The sequence below is a fragment of the Vombatus ursinus genome, unplaced genomic scaffold (genome assembly GCF_900497805.2).
Source record: "Vombatus ursinus unplaced genomic scaffold, bare-nosed wombat genome assembly UNPS02011353.1, whole genome shotgun sequence".
NCBI lineage: Eukaryota > Metazoa > Chordata > Mammalia > Diprotodontia > Vombatidae > Vombatus > Vombatus ursinus.
In genome coordinates, this window is record NW_020951131.1 from 3,471,678 (window position 1) to 3,499,592 (window position 27,915).

Below are 27,915 nucleotides of genomic sequence, written 5' to 3' on the forward strand. Positions count from 1 at the left end.
ACTGAACTCATCTCAAACCACTGACCAATCTGAGCTCAGGAGGAGGCAGCTGCCTCCCTCCTCTCAGTAAAACAGGGGCAGCCACAGATGCAGAAGGAGGCCCAAGTTACTGGACATGATCAATGGGTCAGTCTGTTTTGCTTTACTGAACTGCTCTGTCACAAGAGAAGGGTCTATGGGTGTTGTGTGAAAAATCAATAAAACATTTAAAAAGAATGCTGACTCCTCAGACTACAATATGCTGGAGGACGGACAGCTCCGTAGAGCTGGTCCATTAGGCCATATATCTTGGACCCTTCTGCATGATCTCCCACTCTCTCCTCCTTTGTTCCCCAGCCAAGGTCAACAACCTTTCTCCTTTGCCCTTGATCCTATTCCCTTCTCTATGCTGTGGGCACATGGCCCTTTAATCGTGTCCCTCCTGTCTAACCTTCAGTCTCCCCGGCCTCTTCCTCATTACCTGTACACACAGGCCTTCTTTCCCCTACAAGCCTTCTCTTGACTCCACCACCTCCATAAGCGACCACCCTCTGTCTCTCCTCCCAAGCCCTGCAAAGGCTGTCTGAATTCACTAGCTCTCATTTCTCACCTCCTCACCAATGTGAAAGTCTGACTTCTGACCCCATCACTCACTTCAAGTTGCTTTCTCCAAGGTTGCCAGTGATTGCTAAACTCATTGGCCTTGGCCAGCTTCTCATCCTTCCTGACCTCTCTGCAGTGAAATGCATCCCTCCACTCTGGGCTTTCCTCTGCTGAGGCTCCCCTCCCTCTGGCCAGCTCCCCCACATTGATCCCCCTTTCCATACCCTTATCTAAGTCTTGCCCTCTACTGCCTGGAGTCTCCCGAGGCTCTGAACCAGGCCCTCTTCTCGCCCTCTCTGCACTCACACAGTGACTGCATCGGCTCTCGTGGTTCAGTGATTGTTTCTAAAAAACAACTCCCTGTGAAATGATCCAACCATTTTGGAGAGCAATTTGGCACTACACCCAAAGGGCTATAAAAATGTGCATACCCTTTGACCCAGCAATAGCACTTCTAGGGCTATATCCCAGAGAGATCATACAAATGGGAAAAGGACCCACATGAACAAAAATATTTATAGCAGCTCTTTTTGTGGTGGCAAAGAATTGGAAATTGAGAGGATGCCCATCCACTGGGGAATGGCTGAACAAGTTGTGGTATATGAATGTAATGGAATACTATTGTGCTATAAGAAATGATGAGCAGGGAGCAGCTAGGTGGCACAGTGGATAGAGCACTGGCCCTGAAGTCAGGAGGACCTGAGTTCAAATCTGGCCTCAGACCAAACACTTGACACTTACTAGCTGTGTGACCCTGGGCAAGTCACTTAAACCCGATTGCCTCACCAAAAAAAAAAAAAAAAAAAAAAAAGATGAGCAGGCAGATTTCAGAAAAACCTAGAAAGATTTGTATGGGCTGATGCTGAGTGAAGTGAGCAGAACCAAGAGAACGTTGTACACAGTAACAGCCACTTTGTGCAATGACTGACTTTGATAGACTTAGCCCTTCTCAGCAACGCAAGGACCTAAGATAGCTCCAAAAGTCTCGTGATGGAAAATGCTATCCACATCCAAAGAAAGAACTATGGAGTTTGAATGCAAATCGAAGCAGACTATTTGCTCTTTTTTTTTCTTCTGTTTTGTTTTGTTTCCTCTTTCTGGTGGTTCCTCCTATTGGTTCTAATTCTTCCTTACAACATCACTAATGTGAAAGTATGTTTAATAGGAATGTACGTGTAGAGCCTATATTAGATTCTATGCTGTCTTGGAGAGGGAGTTGGAGAAAATTTAAAACTCAAAAGCTTATGGAAATGATTGTTGAAAAGTAAAAATAAATTATTAAAAAATACTAAAAAATAAATAAAATTTTTTTAAAAAGAGACAACTCCCAAAGCTACAGTCACCAGATCTCAGGAGCTTTGTCACCAACTTCCCACTGACCTTCTCCAACTCAATGTCCCATAGGCTCCTCAAATTGAACGCATCCCTCAGCCTACCCCTGCCTCTCGTCCACCCTCCTTCCGATCACCTGGGTTCCTCATCTCAGAGCCAGAACTGACTCCTCCTCACTCCCCCAACCTCCACAGCATCTCTCCTTCCATCCCCTTTGCTCTGCACCCCAAGGACTTCTCAAGACCTCATCCCCTCTCACCGTGATAACTGAAATCATCTAACTGGTCTCCCTGTTTCAAATTTCTACCTTCTTTAATCCATCCTCCACTCAACAGCTTACCCTAAAGCACAGGTCTGACTAGGCCTTCCTCTCTCAAGGATGTTCAACGGCTCCCTGCTGCCTCTAGAATGAGACACAAGCCACTCCATGCAGCATTTAAGCCCTTCGATATTCTCCTTCATGCACTGTACAACCCGGCCAACCTGGCTTACTTGCTGTTTTCTGAACTCAGAGGTCCATCCCTTGCCTCTTTTCCTTTGCCCAGGCTGTGCCCCATGCCTGGTATGCCCACCCTCCTCGCCTCTACTTTTTTCAAAGCCTCATGTGTCTTTCCATTGCCCTAGCTGTTCCTGCTCTCTTCCTCCTCGATAATTTTACATGCTATACCCCCAGGAGAACGGAAGCTCCCTGAGGGAAGCAATTAGTTTTGCATTCTGTCTTTGTATCCCAGGAGACTAGCTAACACGGGCACATAGTAGGCACTTAATAAACACTCGCTCAACTCAATTGAATTGGACGAACAGGGAGGATGGACAATTAACTGGGCCCAGACTTGAACAGGAAGAAGCAAGCAGGGTGGACAGCATTTAGGAAATTGTGCAGAGCTGTCAATATCTCTAAGTTTCTCCCTGAAACAAAGACTCGTCTTCTTTAATAGCAAGATTCTTCCAATGATGCCACGTGGCCGAGTTTCATGGAACAAACACCATAATTCCTGAGAACTAAAACTGCGTCAGTGAGATAATGGAGAAGGTGGAGGCCTATGGGTGCAGAATGGGGGATACAGTCAGGTCAGTGTCACAATTCATTTGTTTAGCTGTTCTCTGTTGCAAGGAAGGGAGGGGTGGGGTCACTTAGAAAAAGGCCATCGACTTATAAAAGTGAATGCTGAAAACTACTTTACGTGTAACTGGAAAAAATAAAATACTACTAAGTGGGGAAAAGCTGCTGTCACCGGGGCCGGGGGGGGGGGGGGGGTTGGAATTGACGGGATCACGGCTCCAATGAAATGTTTTTCACGCATAGGAAGACCTCCTTTGCTGAGACACAGCCATGTTGGGTGGCGTTACAGCCTCAGTTTATTTTTGGCACAATTTATGGGGGAGAAAAAAGGAGTTCACTGAGTAAGTTACTAAATAAAAGTTTACTGGGAAAAATGCTGTGTGCACGGCTCTCTTCTAGGAACTAGAAAGATGACAAGAATAAATAAGGGGGCCTCCCTTCTCTATAAGGGCATGAAGTCTGAGACCAATGACAAACATTTCTATAGAGCTTCAAGGGCTGCAAAGCACTTGGCAAATATTCTGACTTGATCCTCACGACATCCCTGTGAGGTAGGAGCTGCTATTGCCCCCATTGTACAGATGAAGAAATTGAGGCTGAGAAAGGTTATGTGACTTGCCCAGGGTCACACAGCTAGTAAGTGTCTCAAGCAGTATTTGAACTCGCGTCTCCCTCACCCCAAGTCTAATGCCCTATCCACTGTGCCACCCACCTGTCTACCCACCTCTGCATAACAGCAGAGGGAGATCAGTATAATCAGAGCTACAAAGAAGTAAAAAGGGAGTTCGGAGGTACGAGAGGTAATCATGGAATAACCATGATTAACATTACATGTTTAAGCCTTCTGAGGCCGCTAGGGGGCGCCAGAGTGCACAAAGCGACTAGTCCAAATTCAGACTCCAGACATAGCTGTGTGACCCTGGGCAAGTCACTTAAGCTCTGTCTGCCTCCCATAGCACCTCCCTCCCAGGGCTGTTGTGAGGATCAGATGACAAAATACTCGTAAAGAGCCTAGCACAGCGCCCGGCACATTTGTTGAATCATTTCAGCTGTGTCCGACTCTTTGTGACTCTATTTGGGGGTTTCTTGGCAGAGATAATGGAGGGTTTGCTATTTGCTTCTCCTGCTCATTTTACAGATGAGGAAACTGAGGCAAACAGGGTGAAATGATTTGCCCAGGGTCCCACAGCTAGTACATGTCCGTGGCTGGATTTGAACTCAGGTTTTCCTGACTCCAGGCCCAGCGCTCTATCCACTGCACCACATAGCTGCCCACATGGCACACCGTATGTGCTTATTAAACGCTTGTTTCCTTCCCGCCTTGTAGAAGGACGCGTGTGTGGAAGTAATCCATACGCTAAATACAAATAATCACTGTCCGTCCTTAAATCAGATCACCTTTGATAGATTCTAGAAAGAACAGCACGAAAAGCTGAACTCTGACTTTCCAGCCAAGGTCTAGGCTGAATGACTAAGGAAGGGGCGTGGGGGTACTTGGTGAGCCTGGGTGGGCTCTTTATTTTTCTTTCTTTCTTTTTTTATTTTTAGTTTTCAACATTCGCTTTTATAAGATTTTTGAGTTCTAAATTTCCCCCCACTAAGACAACATGCAATCTAATAGAGGCTATACATGTGCAATCGTATTAAATATATTTCCACATTAGTCATGTCGTGAAAGAAGAATCAGAACAAAAGGGAAAAACCATGAGAAAGAAAAAACGAAAAACAACAGATGAAAGAGAAAACAGTCTGCTTTGATCTACATTCAGACGCCCCGGTTCTTTCTCTGTCATGAGTCTTTTGGAGTTGTCTCAGATCCTTGCATTACTCAGAAGAGCTAAGTCTATCAGAATTGGTCATTGCACAATGTTGCTGTTACTGTGTACAATGTTCTCCTGGTTCTGCTCACTTCTGTGCGGGCTCTTTCTAAGAAGTCAGGGCGAACTGACCTCTTGTCCTCCATGACAAGGTCACTAGATTTCCGAATGGCCTCTGACCGGGGCTCTGGGGACAGCTTTGGTGAGCTGGTGCCATCTGAATCCGGAAACAGGACGAAGAGATGGGCCTAACAGCTAAATGGATTCTCCTGGCTCCCAGAACAATGTGGTTGGGCACGAGCATCCCTGAGGGGGATGTCTCCAGGGACACGTGGAAGGCCCCGCAGCCAGTCTGGTGTCTTCAATGCACTTATCGACCACGAAGGCCCGCCAGCTTCCCAAATGTGGCCATGGAACAAAACTAATCCCCGACCCTTGTCAAGCTGGAACAAAGGGCTGAAACCAGGCAGAGAAACTTTGACAGGGATTAACATAATGTAAAATCAATGACTTAAGCATGGGGGAGAGGGACCCTGCTTGACACCAGTTTGGGGCGGGGACTGGGCATCTGGCTCTTCATGCGCCATGCCAGCCAACGGTGGGATGAGGTGAAGGGGAGCCAGGGCTGCGCTAATCGAAGCTTTCGGCTCACCGGAGGTCCCTCTGTCCATCCGTGTCTTACGGGGCTACGTGTGGCTCTGGGGGCCCTTCCAGGGGCGTGCTGACAGACGCAGGGAAGGTGACCAGAACAGGGAGGAGGCTTGGAAGAACAGGTCAGGAAGCCAGAGGACACAACAGGGCTCCACGAAGGGCGCAGGGGAGAGAGCCTGGTTCTGGGTGGTCACAGGGAACTGGGCAAGTTGGCAGGAGGCCCACCGAAGCGCCAAAGAGCGAGAAGCTCTGACAGCCACAGCTGCCCGACGGCGGCACGGCATGTAAAGGAGTGAGCTCCCCGTCACTGAGTGGCCACAAGGCCATTCGTCAGGAAGTTTTAGAAGGGCTGCTGGCATCAGGAGGGGGCTGCCCCAGTTGACCTCCAAGAGTCTGGGAATCGCTACTTAACGTGACTGACATAGTAACTGGAGAGGGGTACAAGGGATGGAGAAAGAAAGAGTGCCAAACTGGAATCAGAGGGCCTGGGTTCACATGCAGACTTTGCCACCTACTTCCTGCGTGGCCTGAGGCGAGGCCCCTCCCTCTGGGTCTCTGAAGCCCGTGGTTCTGTGATGCTGGGAGCACTCCCTCCACAGGTGCCCATCGCAACCCATCCTGGGTGATTCACACCCACTTCTCCCCAGACTAACTGTGACCTCTGACCATTGCCGGGGGCCAGTGTAGACAGCTGTGATCCTTCATTCTCACTGCTCCTCCCTGACCGCCACACCTCCCTGGGGGTACCCGGGGGCCCTCAGACAAACCAGTGCCCAAGCGGGGAGGCGCTTCCTGCCTCCCAGCCCTCCTGACAACGCCATCTTCCTCTTTTCTCCTCCTGCCCAGACACCAACTCCCCATTTCCACACTTGCCATAAAGGACTCCAAATCTTCCTGCCATTCTGACCCTGAGACCCACCAGCCCCTTGCCAATGGTGCTGGGCTGCTCCACCCCAAGACACCTACATGCAACCTCAGGCCTGTTGGACCGTGCCATCAGCCCCACCGCTGCACCCTCAGGACGCAGCATCTCCGAGATGAGCTGTTTTCTCCAAAGACTGAGTCCCTTAAAAACAAGGATTGTTTTCTTTTCCTAGGTCCACTTGGCACACAATAAGCACTTAATAAATGCTTTTCATTCATTTATTTACTCATTCGCCACACCTCTTCTGAAGGATGGATCTTATTTCTCTTTCTGAGTGCAAATCCCAGCTGGAAGTAGACAGCAGCCGACTTCTGCCCTCTGGAGATACCCCCACATCGTGAAGGCATTCTGTAATTGCTAGCAGACGCCTTCCCTGGCTCAAAGTTGGGGTTCCAAAGATGGGATCTGGTACCGAAGAGCCGCCCACCAATGGCGACAGTGCTGTTTCCCAAATCCTGCCCGGCCAGCTTTCCTCTCTCTACTCAAGTGTGGGCCTGGCATACTGGCAGCCTGAAGTATCCGTTCAGAGTCGGGGTTCCGGTGGCCTGGCTGCTCCACGGGCCGTCCATCCACCCAGCTGCAGGTCAGGGTCTCCCACAGTGTCAGGCTGGGGCTCTCAGGAAGAAGCCTGGCACCCCCCAGGGCCTAAGGCTGGCAGCCTGGGGTTATCCACTCACAGGAGCACCTGGAGGATCCCTTTCTGATTCAAATTCTGCACAAGAAATCCTCCAGGACAGAGGCTAAAAACAGAATTTCTTAAAAAACAAAGACTTCTGCAATTCAGCCTTTCCATAATTCCCACTGGCTTTTCCCCGGGGAAGTCAGGTGAGTCAGTTTTACAGAGGGTGAGGAGGAGGAAGTCCCAGCTACAACGTCCTTCCTACCAGCAGCCTTTCCCAATCCCCTGGAATGTTTGTGGATCCCTCCGACGTTATGTCCAATTTGTCCTGCACGTTGACATGTCTGTCTGCATGTCGTCTCCCTTGTGTGAGCCTGTGAGCTTCCTGGGAGCTGGGACAGTCTTTGGCTTTTCTCATACCCCCAGGGCCTTATAATAGGGCTTGGCACACAGTAAGCATTTAATAAATGCCTGCTCACTGACTGACTCGTTGATGGCAAAGAACAGCCATCCTACTTTGGTGTCGTGGCAAGGATACATGAATTTATTTCATGCAGACCAGGTGTTCACAGCTGGGCTGCACCAGGAAAGCCATCTCCCCTCTCCACACCTCCATTTCCTCATCCTTAAAAATTGAGAAGAACATCAGTCACCCTATTTCTCTCACAGGGATGGTGAGTAAGGGTCAAATGAGAGCGCACAGCCTCCAATGGGCTGATTTAAGCTCTCAGCGGCCTGAGCATCCGCTGTGCCAGCCTCGGTGGGTTGGAATAAAACACAGAAGCCCAGGAAGGAGGGAGAGGGCAGGCAGTCCTTCTAAATGAGGCAACGGTGTCCAGGCTGCGAACAAAGGGGCCTATTAGCCCAGGAGTGTGCTCCCCTGCATGTTTTACATCTCCTGGACGAATCCTCTGGTGGGGGGACAGGCAGCAGGGAAGTGTGGCCGCACATGATCAGTGATGCCTGTCAGCATCAGCTTGTGGTATACGCATACCAAAATGGAGTCTGGCCCCCCGGGGCTTCACAGATTTACTATCAGTGAAGGACGATAATCACTAACGGAGGAGCAATTATTCCCAAATCATTTAGGATTTAAAAAATCATTGGCAAGAAGATAGAGGTCAAGAGGTGGGCTGTCAAGGGAAATAAAAAACCCTACCTGTCAAACCCAGGTTTAACTTCTTTTCTGACTGCAATATGGCAAGAAGGGAGACAGACACATAAAACTCAAAGGTCACCCACCCGCTGAAAACAAGAATTAAGAGCTCTGCTGCATGGGCGCCCGCTGTACACAAATGGCAGGGCACGTGGACGTTCATGCATTCATTCTCAAGGCCAGGATTTGGGCCAGGAAATGAAAGGCAAGAAACCAGCTCGAAGCCCAGACCAGGCAGTCACGCAACCCTCGCCTGCCAATCACAGCCTCCCCGAGGGAAGTCTCCGTTTTCATTTCTATAATCATCTTTTTAAATGATGCTTGGCCTGGAAGAAGTGTCAGGTCAGGGTTAAACACGCCCTTCCATCACCAATGAGAGGCAGTGTGGCAGCATGGATGAGACACCAGCCTCAGAGTCAGAGCCTCTGACCATACCAGCCTCATGCCCCTGGACAGGTCACTTGACTCTCCATGCCCCCAGGTAGCTATCAGTGAGAGATGAGGGGCTGACATGCATCAGAGAGGCAACTGTCCTCTTCTGGGAGTTCCCTAGACCATTGAGGGGGGTCCAGACCCCCTTGTATTAGAAAATGAAAAATGACCGGGAGAGAATATTCAACTGTCCAAGACCAGCTGCAAGGTATAAGGAGAAAGGCACCCCCCTAAAGTATCTTCACCCTTTTGTACTCAGGCGCTCAGCTGATGAACCTGAGGATCCAGGCCCCTAGGGCAAGCACCAATGTGCGTTTGAACACACATGTAATTGAGCCTGCAGCAAGAAAAGAAATCCTAGAACAGAGGACTGCACCTAGGCCAGTTTCACTGTAATAAGTGATTCCCAAAGGAGGGAACTCCCTCCACCTATGCAGGTTGGCAACTTCTTGTGAGGTGAGGTATATCCAGTCTAAGGAAAAGTATTTGAACCCAGCTCCTGGCTCTAAGGCTGGCTTTCTGTTCCCTTGGCCATGCCTCCTTTCTAACGTGCACAGAAAATAAGAAATACCTTCTAAAATAAGGAAAATCCAGATGAAATGTGAATTTCCCAGGAGGCCCAAGACCCCTTGCGGCCACGAGGCTCTAGGAGGCCCACGCCAGGAATGCCCCAGAACTGCAGTGATGCCCGTCTGTTCCCCAAATTTCCAGGCAAGGAAATTCCACAGCTGCTCTCCGAAATCTATCTCAGACTAAATCGTTCTTCCCTGAATCTCCCTTTACACCCAAGGACTGCAGAGAACTCGTGGGCCCCCTCCACAGGTGAGCGCATGAAGGGAGGAAAGCCTTCTGGGGCCACTGATAGAAGCGCCATCTTAACGGAGAAAGCACAGTAGGAGAAAAGAGCGTGAGCACCAACCCCCTGGATATGCCTCAGGAAAACCGCACAAGCTGAAGAGTCTCAAGACCCTTGTGTCCATGGAATTTATGTGAATCCTTCGTGTGTCCCATAAAGGCAGGTTCTCTTTAAATGCACGGTGAAAATCAGGGCTCATTATTGCCTGGCAAGACAGGGAGAGGAAAAGGAAACAGACAGAGAGTACGAGGGAGCACGGCACAGAGAGAGAGAGAGAGAGAGAAAGAGAGAGAGAGAGAGGGATGGAGGGAGGGAGAGGGAGAGAGAGAGGGAGGGAAAGGGAGAGAGAGAGGGAGAGAGAAGGGGAGAAAGAGAGAGAGAGAGGGAGAGAGAGAGGGAAAGAGAGAAAAGGAGGGAGAGAGAGAGGAAGGGAGAGGGAGAGGGAGAGAGAGAAAGAAGAGAGAGAGACAGAAAGGAGAGAGACAGGGAGAGAGGAGAGAGAGAAAGAAGAGAGAGAGAGAGGAGAGAGGGAGAGAGGAGAGAGACAGAGAGACACAGAGACAGCCAAGGAGAAAACGAGAGAACAAACAGAGTACGAGGGAGGGGGGCACTGGGATAGAGACAGAGACAGACAGACAGACGGACAGACAGACAGACATTCCAAGAGGAAATAAAGGAATTTCCTCAAAAATGACTTGCAGGCACCACATTGGCAGCTAGGTGGCGCCACAGTGCATAGAGAGCCAGGCCTGGAGTCCTGATTTCAATGACCTGATTTCAAATCTGGCCTCAGACACCCCTAGCTGCATGACTCTGGGCAAATCACTTAACCCTGCTTGCCTCAGTTTCCTCATCTATAAAATGAGCTGCAGAAGGAAATGGCAAATCCCTCCAGCATCTCTTCCAAGAAAATCCCCCCAAATGGGTCTCAGAGAGTCGGCCCGACTGAACAACATCCGGGCTCGTTCCCCTGCAAGCCCGGGCCCCTTGGCCACTTCTCCCTCATCTGATCTCATGACACTCAATCACAGGATTTAAAACTGGGAGGGACCTTGGGGATCTTTGTCTACGCTACCTACCGTGGGCCGGGCTATCTGTGTGCGTGCCTCGGCACCCCTACCAGATCTGGCAGCTCCCCGAGCCTGGAACACTGTGCAGAGTCTAAGCTGTGCCTAATGAGGAAATTAATGAGCGCCTTCCCCCTTCCTCCTCTGGAGGCATTGGGATTAAGAATCTGCCCTTGGATTAACTAACGAGGGTCACGCATGGGAGCATTGTCAATTGAAGCAGAATAATTTGCTACAGATAGAATATTTTTTATGATCATACAAATTGCCAAGATCCAAACTTTATTTTAGTTTTACAATAGTCATAGATGCTCCCAGGGCTGGAAAGCTGAACCAAGAGCCTTTAGGACTCAGGTAACCTTTAAGGAGGGTTATTCTTTGTCTCATTACTGAAGCCTATGAAGAGCCTGGTTACCTCGAAGAGGTTTGAATTTCTAATCTATTAAAGGAATACCAGCAATCTGTTATTTCTATGCCACTAAGGAAAGGTTAAAATGAAAACTGGATTTGAGGGAGCTCTGTCTATTCTAAGAGCTGGCTGGAAACACCTCGGCAAGAGGATGCAAGGCAGGGTCTCGGGTAGGAGCAGATATCAAGGGAAATGACTCGTGATAACTTTATTGATTACAGCAGCTTGAAAAATTTAAGGTTCACCACAGCCTGGCATGACAGCCGGGAAAGAGCTCACCACAAAGATTGTCATTAGAAAGAAAAATACAAACACAAAATCATCACCTCCCTCACATACCAGTGCATTGGAAACAGCCTAATTGGGAAATTACTGATTTTTAAATCTCCCCACATGCTGGAAGAGCCCATTATGGAGCACCTGAGAAGGGGGTGGGGGAGAGGAGAATGCTGACTTGGGGGGGGGACTCAATCTCCTGTCACCAGCATGGACATCACAATGAGAAGGAAAAGTAAGAAGGAGAATTTGTGAGAAATAGAGAGGGCCAGTGGAGACAGAAAAACAGATAGGCAGACAGACAGACAGGCGGACAGGCGGACAGTGCCCAGAAAGGGCACACAAGCACACAGGATCACAGGGGTATATGCTGAGGGAGAAATTCTAAGTTGCAAGAATGGAGCACAATTCTGCACAGACTAAAGGGTTGACTTTGCCATAGTTTAGGAAGCTACAACCCCCTCTTCCTCCTGCTGCCCCCCAATTCCAGTCTCCCTGGATTATCTAAAAGGCTGACCCCATCCCCACCCCTGCCCTCTGCCTTCAGGCCTGCCCTTGGGGCTCTCCTTCTTAATTTGATGCTGTGGAATCAAGGGGTCAGAACCAATCCTGATGTTCTAAGACCAGTGTGGGAACCAAGGCAGGGCTCTCTACCTACGTGGATCCCAAAGTGGGGACACCCACAAGGGCCTAGCACAGCCCTCTGCACACAGGGAAAGGAGAAAGCAAGAAAGGAGGGAAGGGGGGGAAGAGAGAAAGGAGCAAAGAACTTTACATTTGGCCCTTTTTCACTTCTGACACTTGGCCCATTTTTCTAACGCATCAAGATTTTGCCACCTCTTGTTCAGGGATCGATAATCAGATCAGTATCATCATTGCTGCGTCAAAGAGTGTGACCACTCTGGGCCAAAGCTCCCCTGCTGCTCAGCTCTCCCCCGGGTCTCACTGCTGTCCATCAGCCATCCTTCCCACATCCCCAGGATACTCCCCTCTTCCTTTGTGGAATGCCCTCTGGGAACCCCATTCTCTCTGTCTCTCTCTCTGTCTCTTTGTCTCTGTCTATCTCTCTGTCTCTGTCTCTCTCGGTGCCGAGCTCCCTCCTACTCTCTGTTCCCTCATCCTCTCCTTGGCTGCCTCTCTCTGTCTCGCCAGGCAATAACAAAATTTCCTTTCTCATGGCCCCCCAAGAAGTTACTGTGTACATATCTGGCACTCTCCCACCCTGTACGATGATCTCCCACTGCTAGACTGTAGGTGCTTGGAGGACAGAGCCTGTCTCCTTTTTGTATTTATAGCCTCAGGACCACGGCCAGTACCTGAAGCCTAGCAGGCACCGGATGGACATGAATGCCTGGGGGGCCTGACTAGATCACTCAAAGTCAGCGGGTGCTCCCTCCAAGGTCTGGGAGGAGTGTGACATCTATGCCCCCGGGTAAGCCACTAAGACACTGCCCGGCAGCAGGTGCGGGGATGCGCTACCAGACGATTCTGCTCATGAGTGCCGTGCTTTGGGGGTGCTTGCTCAGCCAGCCCTGAACCCACAGAATTCTACCATGGCCTACGTCTCTTCAGCGTGTTCACAAGAACGGTCACTCCACGACCCTGCCTGGCTCCACACGACTGAACTTCCCAAGATCTACCCGTCGAAATACAGCTGGCTTGATTTCAGAGCTGCGGCACTGAGTGGTGTGATGGCCGGGGGCCAGAATGGCAGGAAGAAGGCATCGAAGGGCAGGGAAGGCCAGGAAGGAGAGTAAGGGAGACAAAATGGCGCTGGGTGCCTCCCAGCCTGGCTGTGGCAGCTCCTCTGGTACAACTCACCTCGTGAGCCTCCAGGCCCATTTCCCTTAAGGCCGCCTGGAAGAACTCGGGGGCTGGTTTTCCCACCACTTCAGCTCGGATATCACAGGCGTACTGGGAAGGAAACAGATTAACAGGTGAGGCTGTGGAGGATGAGGAGGGCTCCAGCCTGAAGCCAAGAGGGCCAACAACATCGGATCTGGGAAGACCAGTCCCACCTACCCATGATCCTGGATGAGGAACCACACCAGCACAGGGCATTACAGGGCTGATGTGGATGATGGTGACAGGAGAGAGACAGAGACACAGACACAGACAGAGAAAAGAGAAAGACAGAGACACAAAGAGGCAGAGACACAAACGCAGAGAGACACAGAGACAAAGACACAGAGAGAGACAGAAAAGAGAGAGACAGAGACACAGAGACAGAGGAGAGACAGAGACACAGAGAGAGACAGAGACACAGAGAGAGACAGAGAAGAGAGAGACAGAGACAGAGACAGAGAAGAGAGAGACAGAGACACAGAAAGAGACAGAGACAGAGAAAGACAAAGACAGAAACACACAGAGACAGAGAAACAGAGACACAGAGAGACAGAGACAGAAACACAGAGAGACACAGAGACAGAGAAGAGAGACAGAGACACAGAGAGAGACAGAGACAGAGAGACTGAGACAGAGACAGAGACACAGAGAGACTGAGAGAGAGACAGAGAAGAGAGACAGAGACACAGAAACACAGAGACAGAGAGACAGAGACAGATACAAAGACAAAGACACAGAGAGAGACAGAGAAAAGAGAGAGACAGAGACACAGAGAGACAGACACAGAAACACAGAGAGACAGACACAGAGACAGAGAGAGACAGAGAAAAGAGAGAACCAGAGAAGAGACAGAGACACAGAGACACAGAGAGAGACAGAGACAGAGACAGAGAAGAGAGACAGAGACACAGAGAGACAGAGACAGAGAGAGACTGAGACAGAGAGACAGAGACACAGAAACACAGACAGAGAGACAGAGGGAGACAGAGAGAAAAAGAGACAGAGACAGAGAAGAGAGACAAAGACACAGATAGAGACTGAGAGAGACAGAAATACAGAGAGAGACAGAGATACAGAGACAGAGACAGAGACACAGAGAGACACAGAGAGACAAAGACACAGAGAGAGCCAGAGCCTTGCTCCGTCTCACACCAGCACCTCCTACATCACAAGATGGCAGTTCCCAACTCAGCCACTCACTTGCTGTGTGATCTTGGGTGTATTTCAGGACCTCAATTTCTCTTCCTGTAAAATGGGCACAATCATACTTACTCAGCTTACCTCACGGGGAAGCTCTTTGGATTAAATGAGCTTATGCACGTAAAGCAATTTGTGGACACAAATTGCTTTATTATTAGAGGCAGCCACACAGCAGGCAGAGAGGGAAGACCCGAGTTCAAATATCACCCTAGGTATACCTCCCGGGGCAAATCACTCCATCTCTGTCTGCCTCAGTTTCCTTGCCTATAAAATGGGGATAATAACAGCACCCACCTCGCAGGGTTGTCATGAGGATCAAATAAGATAATAACAGCAAAGCACTCTGCAGGCTTTCAGTGTTAGTATTTATCATCATCATCATTATTATTATTACTCTTGCTGCTGCGCGGATGAGGATGAGGGTGGACGTTAATCCATAAGCCAAGAGGAAGCACAGACACAGCGGGAGTCTTTCCTACCTCCAGGGCCTTCACGTACGGGCCGACATCGAGCATCAGGCCGTCGCTCTCTTTGTAGTAGCGTCTGGAAACCAAAGCAACAACGCTGGTAAGAACAGCTGGCACTGCGGCGGCGGACCCCCGGCCCCTCTCCAGAGAAATGGGACCGTCTGTCTTTCCGGCATTTTACCAGCCCCTCAGGCCTGTCAAAGAATCTAGCAAAAGTCTGCAGGGTTCAGCCAAGGGGTCTCTACTCCTCACTCACTCAATGTTTTGGGGGCCCTTCATATAGGCCCCCCAGAGTGTGGGATTGCAGGCCTAAAGCTGGAGGGGAGCTCAGAGGGAATCTAGTCCAACTGACTCATTTGACTGATGAAGAAGCTGAGGCCCCGGCAGACCCAGGATTTACCCAAAGTCATGCTGGCGGCTGGCATCAGAGGCAAGATTCGAAGCCAGGTCCTCTGACCGCAAAGCCAGGGCTACTGAACATGAATACAAACCCAGCTCTGCCGTCTGCTGCCCGTGAGGACTGGACTGGATGACCTTATGCTAGGGGTCGCCAGGAACAGGTCACTACATTTTCCTAGGCCCCGGTTTGATCCCCAGCCCTCGGGGGCTGGGAAGACCTGAGGTTCAGGGCAAGAAGCCCTGACCTGGAGGGAGCCAGGAAAGCTCTACCAATAACTTGTGAAGCGACCTGGGACAAGCCCTGTCCTCTCTCTGGACCTCATTTTCTCCTGTTTGGACTCAGTGATTGCCAAGGTCCCTTCTGGTTCTGCTATGGTGTGATGCCCTCTCCCTGTGTGGGCAGTAACAGGCAACAAAGGCTTTGGGTTCAGGTGGCTGTTTGTCAAGGGGAAAGGGTCCCCATGAACGGGATGTGGAAAAGGGAAAAACAAAGGGTCGCTATTTGACAGAAGCGCCCTGTTCCGTAAAATCTCTGAAAGGAGTGAGGCCCTCGCTCTGTTTGTGACAGACCCACCGCCCAGGGGGGAGTCGTCAGTGAAGTCAGCCCCCCAGAGGGAGCCCCGTGTAGACACCTCAATGATTAACCGGGAGATCAAAGCAGGCAGATGGTTTCCAGTTGCTAATACAGTGGGAGAGGACGATTAAGACTTCTGGGAAAGGACAGTAGGTTCAAAGCTTCTGTGGCTCGCCCCTAATTGCTAATAATTAACCCCTAATAGCTGCTTGAGAAAGAAAACTCCATTAGTTCCACAGCAACCCGGCACATTTCCTATTAGCCAGAGGTCAAACCATGGCCCAAGATTCTTGGGCACCAGTTGTTTTTATAGGGAGACAACTTATTTCTTTCCCCCTAACTCACTTGAGAAGGTGACACGCCAGGTTCTTAAGAGCCTTCTTTTAAGACGTGCTCATTAATTCTGCTTCTGCTAGGCTGACCTCCCCAGAACTGCCAGCGGAGAAGGTGAGCCACCTGCCCAGGCGAGGGGGTCACTGTCCATCACCTAGCAAGCCAGCGTAAGGCATCCACAGCTTATGCAAGCTCAAGGCACAAAGGGATCCTGAGCTCAATTCACTTCAAGTCGACCGACATTTCTACATCTGGCCCTGCCCACTGTGGAGCCTCTTCCACAAGACTTGTGGGTCACTCAAAAGAGATGGGCTTTGCTATCCGTAAGGGGCAAGTTCAGCAGATCAAGGGTGTCTGATGCCCAGATGGGGCTACGCACCTAAGTGGCATCCAGTTGAGTTAGAACCTCGGCCTGTACATCAAGGATGGGGGACCACAAGCCAGGCCTCGAGCCGGACAGCAGGAGCCCAAGACAAAACTGAGCATTTGCAGTGACCCCAAGCTGCTCCCAGCTACCAAAATCACACTTTTCAAAACCAATATTCTCCCAGTGAGTTGAGGGGGCCACAAATCATAAAAGTGACAGCTTCTCAGGAGAATGAAAACTGTGTGTGAAACCACCTAAACACTGAGGCTGGGAAAAGTAACTTCCCCTACTGTGTTGCCAGAGGGGCAAGAGAAGTTGGAATTTGGAGGTATAAACAAGAGGAGGGAGGGCTGACTTTCAGTATTATTAAAGTCACTAGAAGATCAGTCACATCAATAAACATCTTCCGGTGGCCTTTGAATTTTAAAGGACAGTAATAAATATGTATGTGGAGACTAGGCTTCTCAATAGGGCGAGTGATAGACAAGTTGAACCGGGCGAGAACAGAATGCTAGTCTCATTCCTATCTATTGAGGTTGATCAGGTCTGCCTGTTTATTTAAAGGGCTGGTCTAGACCCACTCACCCAGGAATTATTTTCCCGCATAACTAAAAGCAACCCAACTGAGAGTGGCTGCTCCCCTCTACCAAGAAAACTTGAGTAGCCATGCTGGAGAGTGGACAGCACTGTGAGGCTGTGAGTCCAAAGACCCGAGTCTACCACTCACTAGCTGGGTAACCAAGAGGAAGGAATCTACCCTCCCTGAGTCTGAGTCTCTTCATGTGAAAAGTGGGGATGATAATGCTTACAGTATCACAGGCTGGTCATCGACTAAAGAACTACCCCCTTTCCAATGGGACATTCCCAAGGGGTCGAGGAATCAAAGGGGCTGCAACTGGGATGGTAAATGCACTAAAGACCACATGTGCCAAGGGAGATCAGCTGAAGGACCTAAGGATGTTTAGCCTACAGAAGGAAAGGGGGAGAGGGGAGTTACAATGATCCCATCTTGAAACATCTAAAGGAGTATGATGTGGAAGACTCTCTTCCTCCTTCTTGGACCACTCCTTCTCTGTCTCCTTGTTGGATCCTCCTCTAGACCACACCCTCTAAACATAGGTAACCCCCAGTGCTCTGTCCTGGGCCCTCTTCTCCCTCTACGCTACTTCAGTTGGTGATCTCATCAGCTCCCATGGATTTAGTTCATTTCGTTTCCATCTCCATGCTGATGAATCTACCTCTCCAGTTACACTCTCTCAGCTGACTTCCAATCTCACATCTCTAGCTGCCTTTCAGACATCTCCCACTAGATATCCCACAGATACCTTAAATTCAACACGTCCAAAGCTGAATTCATTCTCTTTTCCCCTAAACTCTCCCCACCTCCTACCTTCCATATTACTGTGGAGGGCAACACCATCCTCACAGTCCCTCAGGCTCATACCTTAGGAGTCATCCGGACGCCTCATTATCTCCCACCTCCCCAAATCCAATATGGTGCCAAGGTCTGTCAACTTCACCTCTGTAACATCTTTTGTCAATTTCACCTCTGGAGCATCTCTTGTCAATTTCACCTTTGCAGTATCTCTCATAGATTTCACCTCTGTAGCACCTCTTGTAGATTTCACCTCTGCCATCTCTTGTCAATTTCACCTCTACAACAACTCTCATAGATTTCACCTGCATAGTGCCTCTCCAGTGTGCCCCCTTCTTTCCTCTGACACTGCCCCCAACCCTGGTGCAGGCCGCCATCATCTCACACCTGGACTGCTACAATCGCTGCAGGTGGGTCTGCCTGCCTCAAGTTTCTCCTCACTTTAATTCATCCTCCATTCAGCCACTAAAGAGATTTTCCTAGAACAGGTCTGACCATGTCACCACCCCCCTCTACTCAGTAAACACCAGTGGCTCCCTATTACCTCCAGGATCAAATATAAAATTATCTGTTTGGTATTCAAGCACTTCCTACACGGCCCAACCTTTTCACTCTTCTCACACCTTACTCCCTGACACTCCTCAGTCCAGTGACACCGGCCACCTGGCTGTCACACAAACAAGACCCTCCATCTTTCAGCCGCAGGCACTTTCCCTGGCTGGCCCCATGCCTGGAATGCTCTTCCTTCTCATCTCTGCCTCCTGACCTCCCCAGCTAACATCGCCCTTTCTACAGGATGTCTTGCCCAGCCCCTCTTAATTCCTGTGCCTTCCCTCTGTTAACTATTTCTTTATTTGTCCTGTAAAGAGCTTGCTTTGTATGTATTGATTTGCGTGTTGTCTCCGTATCAGACTGTGAGCTCCAGGAAATGTCTTTTGTCTCCTTTGTATCTCCAGCACTTAGCACAATGCCTGGCACACAGTAGGCACTTATAAATGTTTATTGATTGTTAGTTGAGTAGCCTTCTTCTGCTTGGCCCCAAAAAATAGAAAATGCAGAGTGGAAGATTTCAGCTTGATTTAAGGAACTAGGACTATCCAAAGGGAAACAGACTTCCTTGGGAGGGTAGATTTTTCTGCCTCATCTCAAACAATCAGTCAATCATTTATGATGTCCTTAGTATTGTGCTAGGCACTGGGGGACATAGATAAAAAGAGGGAGACAATTCCTACTCTAAGGAGTTTCCATTCTAACAAGGGACACAACAGGTACATCTGCAACTTAAGTGTTATATGAATAAATACAAATACATAAATCATAAAAAATATATTATATAAATTTATATATTATATGAATATATTGTGGATTTATATAAAATGTATAAATATATTGTATAAATTACAAAAATATACAAATTATTAAAAATAAATACAAATATATACAAAATTGTGCTTAAAAAACAAGGTCATGTGGGAGGGAGGGCACTAGCAGCTGGGGAGAATCTTGGAAAGCTGCTGCCTGAGAGGTGTCTTAAAGGAAATGAGGGATTCCATGAAAGAGAAGAAAGAGTAGAGGGTCCTAAGTGAGAGTGCAGGAGGCCTGTTAGGTCCAATAGGCCTGGAAAGGTGGGTTGGGGCAAAGGGCTTCCAGACTGAAGCAAAGGAATTCCTAATTAGTCCTAGAGGAAACAGGAAGCCCCTGGAGTTGTCCACAGTTAGGAGAGTCCTCGGTTAGATCTCCACTTAGTGAAGATTCCTGTCAGCTGTGTGGAGGATGGGCTGTAGTGGGAGACGTTTCAGGCTGGGGATAAGCTGAACCAAGAGGGAGCAGAGAGTGGAGAGAAGGGGTCAGAGGGAGGGATGTTGTGTATGACAGCAACGGACCACAGATCTCCACAGATGTGGGCGAGGGAAAGTCAGACATCCAGCGTAATGCCGAAGTGATAAGCCTGGAAGGCCGGACCGACAGTGGCTCCTTCGGGAGAAATAGGAAAGCCTGGAAGATGTGAAGGTTTGGGCGGGAAATTAATGAGGGCGATGTTGGACAAGCAGAGCTTGAGATGTCTCCAGGTCAACCAGAGGGCAATGTCCCATAGACCCTGGTGAAGGTGGACCGAAGCTGGGGGGGAGATCTAATGAGAGGTGTGCTCTGCTCTCCTCCGAGTATCCAGCAGCTCTCACGGAGGAAGAAGAGAGAAGGCAGATGGGGAGAGTGAGCCAGGTCAGGGCTGGGCAAGGCGAGAGGGTGGACAAGCAAAGGGGGTGTGGGCACTGCAGACCCAGACATGCTAGAAAAACAGGCTGCTATTTCTCATGGCTTTACCGACTGTAAGTTCCATGAGGGCAGGGGCGACGTTTTAAATATACTCTTAATCTTCCCCCCAGGGCTCTACACACAGCAGCTGTTTGTACAGTTAAACTGAACAGTTTTAGACTCCAGAAGCAATCTCAATAGGAGGTGTAGTCATCAGTTGCAATCCCTACCCCAATGATGGAAGTTAACCATTCGTGCTCCAGGGGATGAGACAAGGAACCCCGCTCTCTGCATGTGAGATCCCAGCTGCCTGAGAAACAACCACGCCTAAGAAACCTACTTCAGTCATCCCAGCAGCTGGGACTCAGGCCAAGCTTCCTGTCCTCATGTGACCCGACTGGCAGGAAGGCAGGGCATCGACAAGCTGGCACCTCCAAAGATGGGCTGCTGGGGTGGGGAAGGATCTGCTAGCGGAACCTGGGAGATTTCATCAATCGAGCAATATTTATTAGACACCTACTATGTCAGTCAGTCAATAAGCACTTACGAAGCACCTACTATGCACCAAATACATAAAAATATCTGCAACAGAAATACAGAAAGAATCAATTAAAATCCACACAACGCTGTGAGATACAGGGTAGTCTGGGGAGGCAGACCGGCAGAAGGGGGATCAGGAAAAGCTTTGTGCAGACGAAGGTGGAACCCAAGCCGTGTCTTAAAGAAGACAGGGACTCTGCGAGGTGAAGGTAAGTAGGGAATGCATTCCAGGCGTGGGGAACAGCCAGGGCAAAAACCTGGCAATGGGATGTGACATGTTATGAAGGAAGAGAAGACAGTCTGGCTGGATCCGAGAGTGTAGAAGGGCCGGAAGACAGGCAGCTTGTGTAGGGCTTTACGGGGGAGGGGGAGGTAGGATGGCTGCCAACAAGTATTTGAAAGGCTGCAAAGTGGGAAAGGGATTAGCCGTGTTCAGCCTGGCCCCAGAGGGTAGATCTCACAGCCTTGAGGGAAGCTGCAGAGACCCACTGTTCAGCTCGGGAGAAGGGAAAATTTCCTACAACAAAAATGGTGCCCAAGTGGGGTGGGCTGCCTTGGGGCATTGTGGGGTCCCCTAATGAGGCCTACAAGCAGGGGCTGGATGAACACTGCTTTCAGGAGTGGTGGGGAGAGGGCCCCCACTCCCCCACCCTGTGGGTCCCCGAGGCCCACCTCTGGTGGCCCTGCCTGCTCTGAGCAAAGGCTTTCCACCCAGCCAGGAAGTCCAGGACTGCGCCCTCCTCAGCCCCCGAGCACACAAGAATCTCGCACTGTGGCTGCTTCCAAAGCTCAGAGACAGAATCTCCAGCCTCAGAGAGGAAAAAGTGAAATCCCTTCCTCAATTCCAAATGAATCACTTTATCCGCCATGCCTCAGCACCCTTAGGACCAGGACTTGGGGGTGGGTGGCCTGGCTATGCTGGGGAGTAAAAGCCGAATCAAGCTCCCCCTTCCCCATCGTCCTCCCCGTGAAAACCGGAACCTGCTGGGTTATTGTTGTTGGTTTTTCCTCTGCTGGGATTTCTCTTGATTTTAATTCAGAGTAATTCAGAAAAATGAAACTGTCTTGAGGCCAAGTGTACACTGAACACATTTCCCAATACAAAGTAAATAAAAGTACTTCCTTTCATTTTTTGACCAGGCCGGGCTCCCGAGGCTCAGAAGCCCACTGAGCGGCTTTATCTTTTCTCATCAGAAAAAGAATTCAGATGAACAACCTTTTGGAGAGAAGCAGCTAAGTGGTCCTGTCCCTCTGTCAGCCTGTCTGCCTACTCATCCACTTGTCTGTCCACCTCTCTGTCCATCTGCCTGTCTGTCTGTCTATCTGCCCGTCCATCCATCCTCTTAACTGTCTGTCCACCTATCCATCTGTCCGTCTATCTGTGTCTGCCTGTCCATACATGGCTGCCAAGGGGGCTGGGAGCAGTCAGATGCGATTTTATGCTTTATTCTGCTGCCGTTTCCGATTATACAGCACGGCCTCTCTCTAAAATGACCACTTGACCTCTCCCAAAACAGCCATTAACCTTCTATGGTCTATGGCGTAAACAGCTTAATTTTCTGACAGTGGCGTGACAGAGGAAATTACAAAGCCAATTCTCCCTCTCAGCCCCAAACAGATGCTAAATGTAAATCACTCCCTCTCCAGGAGGCATTCGCTCCAAAGAGCCTGGGAGCTGTGGATGTGGGAGGGCAGGTGGCCTGGCTGGCCTGGGCAGCCACATGGGCAGGGACTGAGTGACTGTGGGCAGGGCACAAGGTTTCTAACTACCCCACCCCATGCCCCTATATTGTCTGTATCAGCTTCCCTTCCCTAGTTTTGAGCACCCAGGGGGCAAGGGATATTTCCAATCAATATTTAACCCCCCAAAAGGTGATAAGCTATCAGCAATGGTAATCATAAAAATAATAATAATAATAATAAAAACAAATGTTTGCAAAGTGCTTTACAAATATTATCTCATTGAATCCTCACAACAACCCTGGGAGGCAGGGAGCTATTATGATCCCCATTTTACAGATGAGGAAACTGAGGCAAGTAGAGATTGACTTGCCGTGGGTCACACAGCTAGTGTCTGAGGCAGTATTAGGACTCAGGTCTTCCTGACCTCAGGACCAGCCCCTCATGAACACCGCCTCCCAATGCTAAGGGATGCAGAAACAGATGAACCCTCAGAGATTCTTTACTCTAACCTGACTTTCTGATGTAATGAGGAGACAGAAGCTGATGTCAAATAGAACACACATAAAGCACAAAAGACAGGATGACTCTGTTTCACTTGAGGCTGTGCTCAAATTACAGAAGAGAGCGCTGAGACGCCCATTTCTGTAGTCTAAAGGTTTCTTAAGCATGCTCCTCACACTCCTGCGCTGTCTGAGGATTTTACAAATGAGGAAACTGAGGCTCAGAATGATCAAGCAAGAAAACCTGTAAAATGCCTTAAAAACCTTCAAGCACTTTATAGACGCTTGCTGTCATCGATCATCTGGTATTATTGTTATTATTACTATTATAATAATTCTGTTATTTAATGTTCTATTCTAATATTTAACATTCTATTATCATTCTATCATTTTGCCCACAGCTAAGAAGGCTGTGAGCCAGACTGGAATCTGGCTCTCCAGACGCCCAAGGTGGCGCTCATCATCCCATCAGGCTTCTTACCACTAAGGATTAGGAGTCACGCCATTAAAGACTTTCTATATTTGAGGAGAAGACACTTTCAATGAAAAATGACTTAGCCATGTGGTGCTGCTTAAGGCAGAGACAAGTGGATGGACCGGCAGACAGGCAGACAGACAGACAGGCATTCTCCCTTCCAAGGTTAAACTCTGATCACATTTCCTACCAAGCAGATGAAAGGCCTGTGGGTGGGAGCTCCAAGGAGGTCAGCCTCAGCCCAATGGACTGCCTGAAGTCTAGAAGCATGGAACAGGCTGCCTGGTAATGAGCTCCGTGTCACGGAGGGTATACAAGAAGAAGCCGGGTGCCCTAGGTCGGATTCTAGGAGGAACTTCAGGTCACCTCTGAGGTCCCTGGCAACCCTCAGCTTCTGCCGCTCAGTACTCCATGGATCCATGATTCCCCCTCCACTGACGATCCCCACAATCCCCACTCCCTCCCCAATGACTCGATAGTGGTTTTCCAGAATTGCTAAAACCAGGAAATTCCTAAGCTGGGGCCAGCTCCTCCAGGGCTAAGGTTGATCCTTCAACAAGAAAACTCTACGGTCAGTCATCAAACTCACACTCAAGGCCTTTCCAGGTTGGGGCAGTCAGTCAGTGGGTCAGTCAACAAGCATTTATTAAGCCTTTATTAGGTACCAGACTCAATGCTAAGATCTGGAGCTACAAAGAAAGGCAAAAACACCCATCGCCCACATCCCCGGGTCAGAATGAGGCATCAGAATGGGACAGATTCTCAAGAAGTGTAATAAAACAATCAATGAAATAATACAGTAATTTAGAGAACAAAAATTTTAACCAACCAGAGTTGGTATGCCCACGCTGAGTGGAAGATTGGCAGAGGGGTAAGAAGGCTGGCCTTGGAGGTGGAGTAGAGTCCAGCCTCCGAAGCTGACACTAACTAGCTGCATGACCCTGGGCGAGTCCATTAACGTCAGGACTCCAGGTAACTCTCCAAGACCATCGGGGTGGGGCAGATGAGTGGCCAATCTGCATGCATAGAGGGACTTTCCACACTCATGATTCAATTCCACCTTTTAAAAACTGCTAACATGGACTGCAAAACACCTTCAATTAAAAAAGCCCGATAGAGAGAGGGCTGCTCCCCACGGAGCCCAAGACTTCTCCTCCAGACCTGAAGGCCCATCTTCTTGCTCTACCTTCCTTTAAATGGAAGGGAAATGAAGCCCTGCTGCTGGCCTGGGGTCTGTTCCTCAGGTTGAGGGACTTGGATGGGGGGTGGGGGCAGCGTTCTTGTTTCAGAACATAACTGAAAAAGGGCAAGAAAAAAATTGTCTTTGTCTCTCTCTCCTCTCTTTCTCTCTCCTTCCTTTTCCTGCTCCTCTTCTTTTCTCTCTCTCTTTCTCTGTCTCTGTCTCTCTCTCTCTGTTTCTCTGTCTTCCCTTCTCCCTCCCTCTTCTAAACCCCCAGGGGCTGCTCCAGGCCACAAATAAAAGAAAGAGGAGATCACACATTTACAAGGATGGGGACTGGACCTGAGATTAAAACGGCAGAGGGAACACCCAGGTGAGCAAACTCCGAAGGTCAGCATCCCCTCTTCCATGAGCAGTCCACAGAGAACACAGAGGTTAAGGGATCTGACGTGGGCCACACAACCAGCTTGGTTCAGAAGTTAGATCTGAACCTGGCTCTTCCCAGCTCGGAGGCCTCTTTGCTCCCTCTCATTAATAACTCTCCGAAACCCCTTGAGTCCACTTACCCTTCTCCCAGGGATATGAGCACAGGATTTTCCAGGCTGACGAGAACTCGGAAGGCCTTGTTCACATTTTGGTAAGAAAAGCTGTCCCCTGAATCCGCAATGACAACGCAGTTTGGATTTGAGGTGTCCATCTCATTGAATTCAGGGAGGACATCTGGAAACAGAGAAGAGGCACTGGTCTGGAGAAGAAGTGGCTGGGCCTGACCCACTGCAGCTTCTACTGCGGCCCCTTCTCTTCTCAGGGCCCTCCGACACCATCAGAAAAGCAAAGCCAAATCACAGACAAGACAGACAGACAGACAGACAGAAGTCTGCCTCTGGCATATGGCAGGGGGCTGCCCTTCTGAGGACTCGAATCCAGACAGTGACTCCCAACGGCCAGTGCCCAACAGCTCACACGAGGCCCAGGCACTAACCCAGCAGGGAGACGCCCTCGCTGACTCGATACGGGCTGTGATGACGAGAAGCAATACTGAGGACGGACAGCTCTGAGGCCCTCAAAGTTTGCCAAGCACTGGATGCTATTATCTCCTTTGCATTACAAAGGGTATTACTATGACTGCCATTTTACCCACGGGCAAACTGAGGTTTGGTCAGGTTCAGCGAGGGTCTGAAGTGGGACCCAGGTCCTCCTGGCGCCTCCAAGTCCAGCACTCTAACCACTGGGCCACAGCGCCTTTCAAGAAGAGCATCCAATAGCACATTGCTTGCCTTCTCAATGGGTGGGAGAGGGGCCGGAGGGAGAGAGAAAATTTGGAATGCAAAATTTTTTTAAATGTAAAAATAAAAAAAGAATGCTAAAAATAAATAATAATTTTTTTAAAAGAAGAGCATCCACAATGTTAGAGGTCAGCACGCGCTCAGGCTGGGGAGCAAAGCTGATGAGGATGAGGGCGAGTCTTTCCGGAGGGTAGATTTATTGGGTGAAAATAAGAGCACCAGTAAAACGACTTGCCATCCACCAATCAACAAGCATTTTTTGAGCATGTGCCGGGCACTGGAGAGACAAAGGAAGGTACACCCATGGTGCCTGCCCTCAAAGGGCTTACCTTCTAATGGAGGAGACAACACTCAGCAAATTTGCACAGACAAGACATAGACCGGACAAATGGGAAGGAAGCCCAGAGGGAAGGTGCTGGGAGCAGGGAGGGGTGAGAGTGCTGCTTAGGTGGCTGGGACAATGATGGCGGCCAGCAGAGAGAAGACGCCCACGCAGCTTCAGTGTTCTAAGTTGGGTAGAATGATCTTTGGCCTTCAAAAGGTCAGCTCAACACGGCCGCCAGGAAGTTGATGCCCTAGGTGAGTGATAAGATAGTAAGGGAGCTGCCCTGGCTCGCCTTGAACTACATTCTAAAGGACTGAAAAACCTAGAAGTTGGGACCTTTCGGAAGATGGCAGAGAACCAAAGCAGTCTGTCCAGGACTGCCTGAAGATGAAGATCGTGATGACTCTCAAAAAACCTCTGAAACTACGGGACAATGAGGTTGGCATGGATTCCTGCCTAAAATGCATTCTTAATAAAGGGATGGTCAGTGAGTACCTAGAGAAGGAAGCAGCCATCACAGAGCTGGCCTGGCTTCACCAAGAATGGGTCGTGTTCTGTTCACCTCATTTCACATTATCCGTCTGATATATTAGGGGATCACTGTAAAGACAGTTTGGCAAGCTTTTAGCAAAACCCTAGACAAAGGCCCTCAAGCTACTCTCGGGAAAAGATGAAGAGACGGAGGCTAGACAGGGGCACAATTAAGTGGAATCAGAGCTGGGTGAATGAGCAAACCCAGAGAAGCCACGACTGGGTCTGCGTCAATTTGGAAGGAGGCACTCTATGGAGCACCCCAGGGATCTGTGTCTGACCCTGTGTTTTTTAATGTTTTTATCAGCGACTTGGAGAGAGGACGTGCTGATAAAATTTTCCGTTGACACAGAGCTGGGATGCAAAGCTAAGGCATAAGATGACAGAGCTGAGATCCCAAAAGGTCTTGAGAGGAGAGTGCTCTGGACTGTTTTGAACATTCAGACAGCTGGCACTGCCAGATAAGAATCTAAATAAAAATAACACTTTTTTCATAGCATTCTGTGGCTTATGGTGCCACTACCCCACGACAGTCCTGTGAGGGAAGTGGAGCAAGTCTTATTAGACCATTTTACAGGTAGAGAAACTGAGTTTCCCAGAGTCATTGAAGGTGAGAAAAAAAAAAGAATCATCTCCTGATTCCCTACAAATCTCAAAGTGTGTGAGTTTGAGGATTCCTGGCCTGGGAATCCAAAAATACCCCAGCTCTGCATGACCAACCCATCAACTTGACCAAATCTCTTGACTCATGACTGAGTTGTCCCATTTTTCAATGGGAACAGGGGTGAGAATAAATGGTCCCAATCTTCCCCAAATCCCTCAGCTCATGGAACAAAGGTACTTCCGCATAGTCTGGGTTTGTGGTTAAAAAAACAAACTACGGTCAGCTTCTAATATCATGTCCTGGTCACTGGGCTTGCTCCCGGCTAATTCCAGGAAGTTAAGAGTTTCTTTGAAAACCCAACGATGGCGGCGCTATCTAGAACCTCAGTGTCTTCTTCTGTAAAGTCAGAGAGGTGGACTCTGAGGACCTTTCTTCATCCACAGCTATGAGCCTGCGTGTGGCTTAGACAAGTAGTGTCCCCTCTCTGGGCCTCAGTTTCCTGATCCGTCAAATGAACGGTTTGGACTAGATGGTGTCTGTTTTCCCTTCCAGCTGTACAGCTAGGGTTCTAGAATTCATATTCTGGAAACTGAATTACTTGGGGAAAAGGTGGTTTCCTTTGAACCCTAAGAACATCTCTTCACACGTAACTCGTTAACAAAAGGACCAGCCCAATAACGTGGCGTTAGCCACGGCGGGCACAACCGTGACCCAGGGCCTCTTCGTGAAGTTCCAACAGTCCAAAAGGGCTGAGTCACAGATCAATATTTGCAGCTGAAGCAGACAGTTCCGG

General features: G+C 49.4%; 1 protein-coding gene across 1 annotated transcript in view; it reads right to left on the bottom strand.

Annotated features, from left to right (window-relative positions):
* LHPP (phospholysine phosphohistidine inorganic pyrophosphate phosphatase) overlaps nucleotides 1-27,915 on the bottom strand; it is a 206,950-nt gene that overhangs the window by 149,294 nt on the left and 29,741 nt on the right. The window contains exons 4-6 of the mRNA XM_027855941.1: nucleotides 24,943-25,096; nucleotides 14,710-14,773; nucleotides 13,007-13,099 (exon numbers count right to left, since the gene is read on the bottom strand). Of these exons, the coding sequence (XP_027711742.1) occupies nucleotides 13,007-13,099; nucleotides 14,710-14,773; nucleotides 24,943-25,096 (311 nt within the window). The remainder of the gene's footprint in view (nucleotides 1-13,006; nucleotides 13,100-14,709; nucleotides 14,774-24,942; nucleotides 25,097-27,915) is intronic.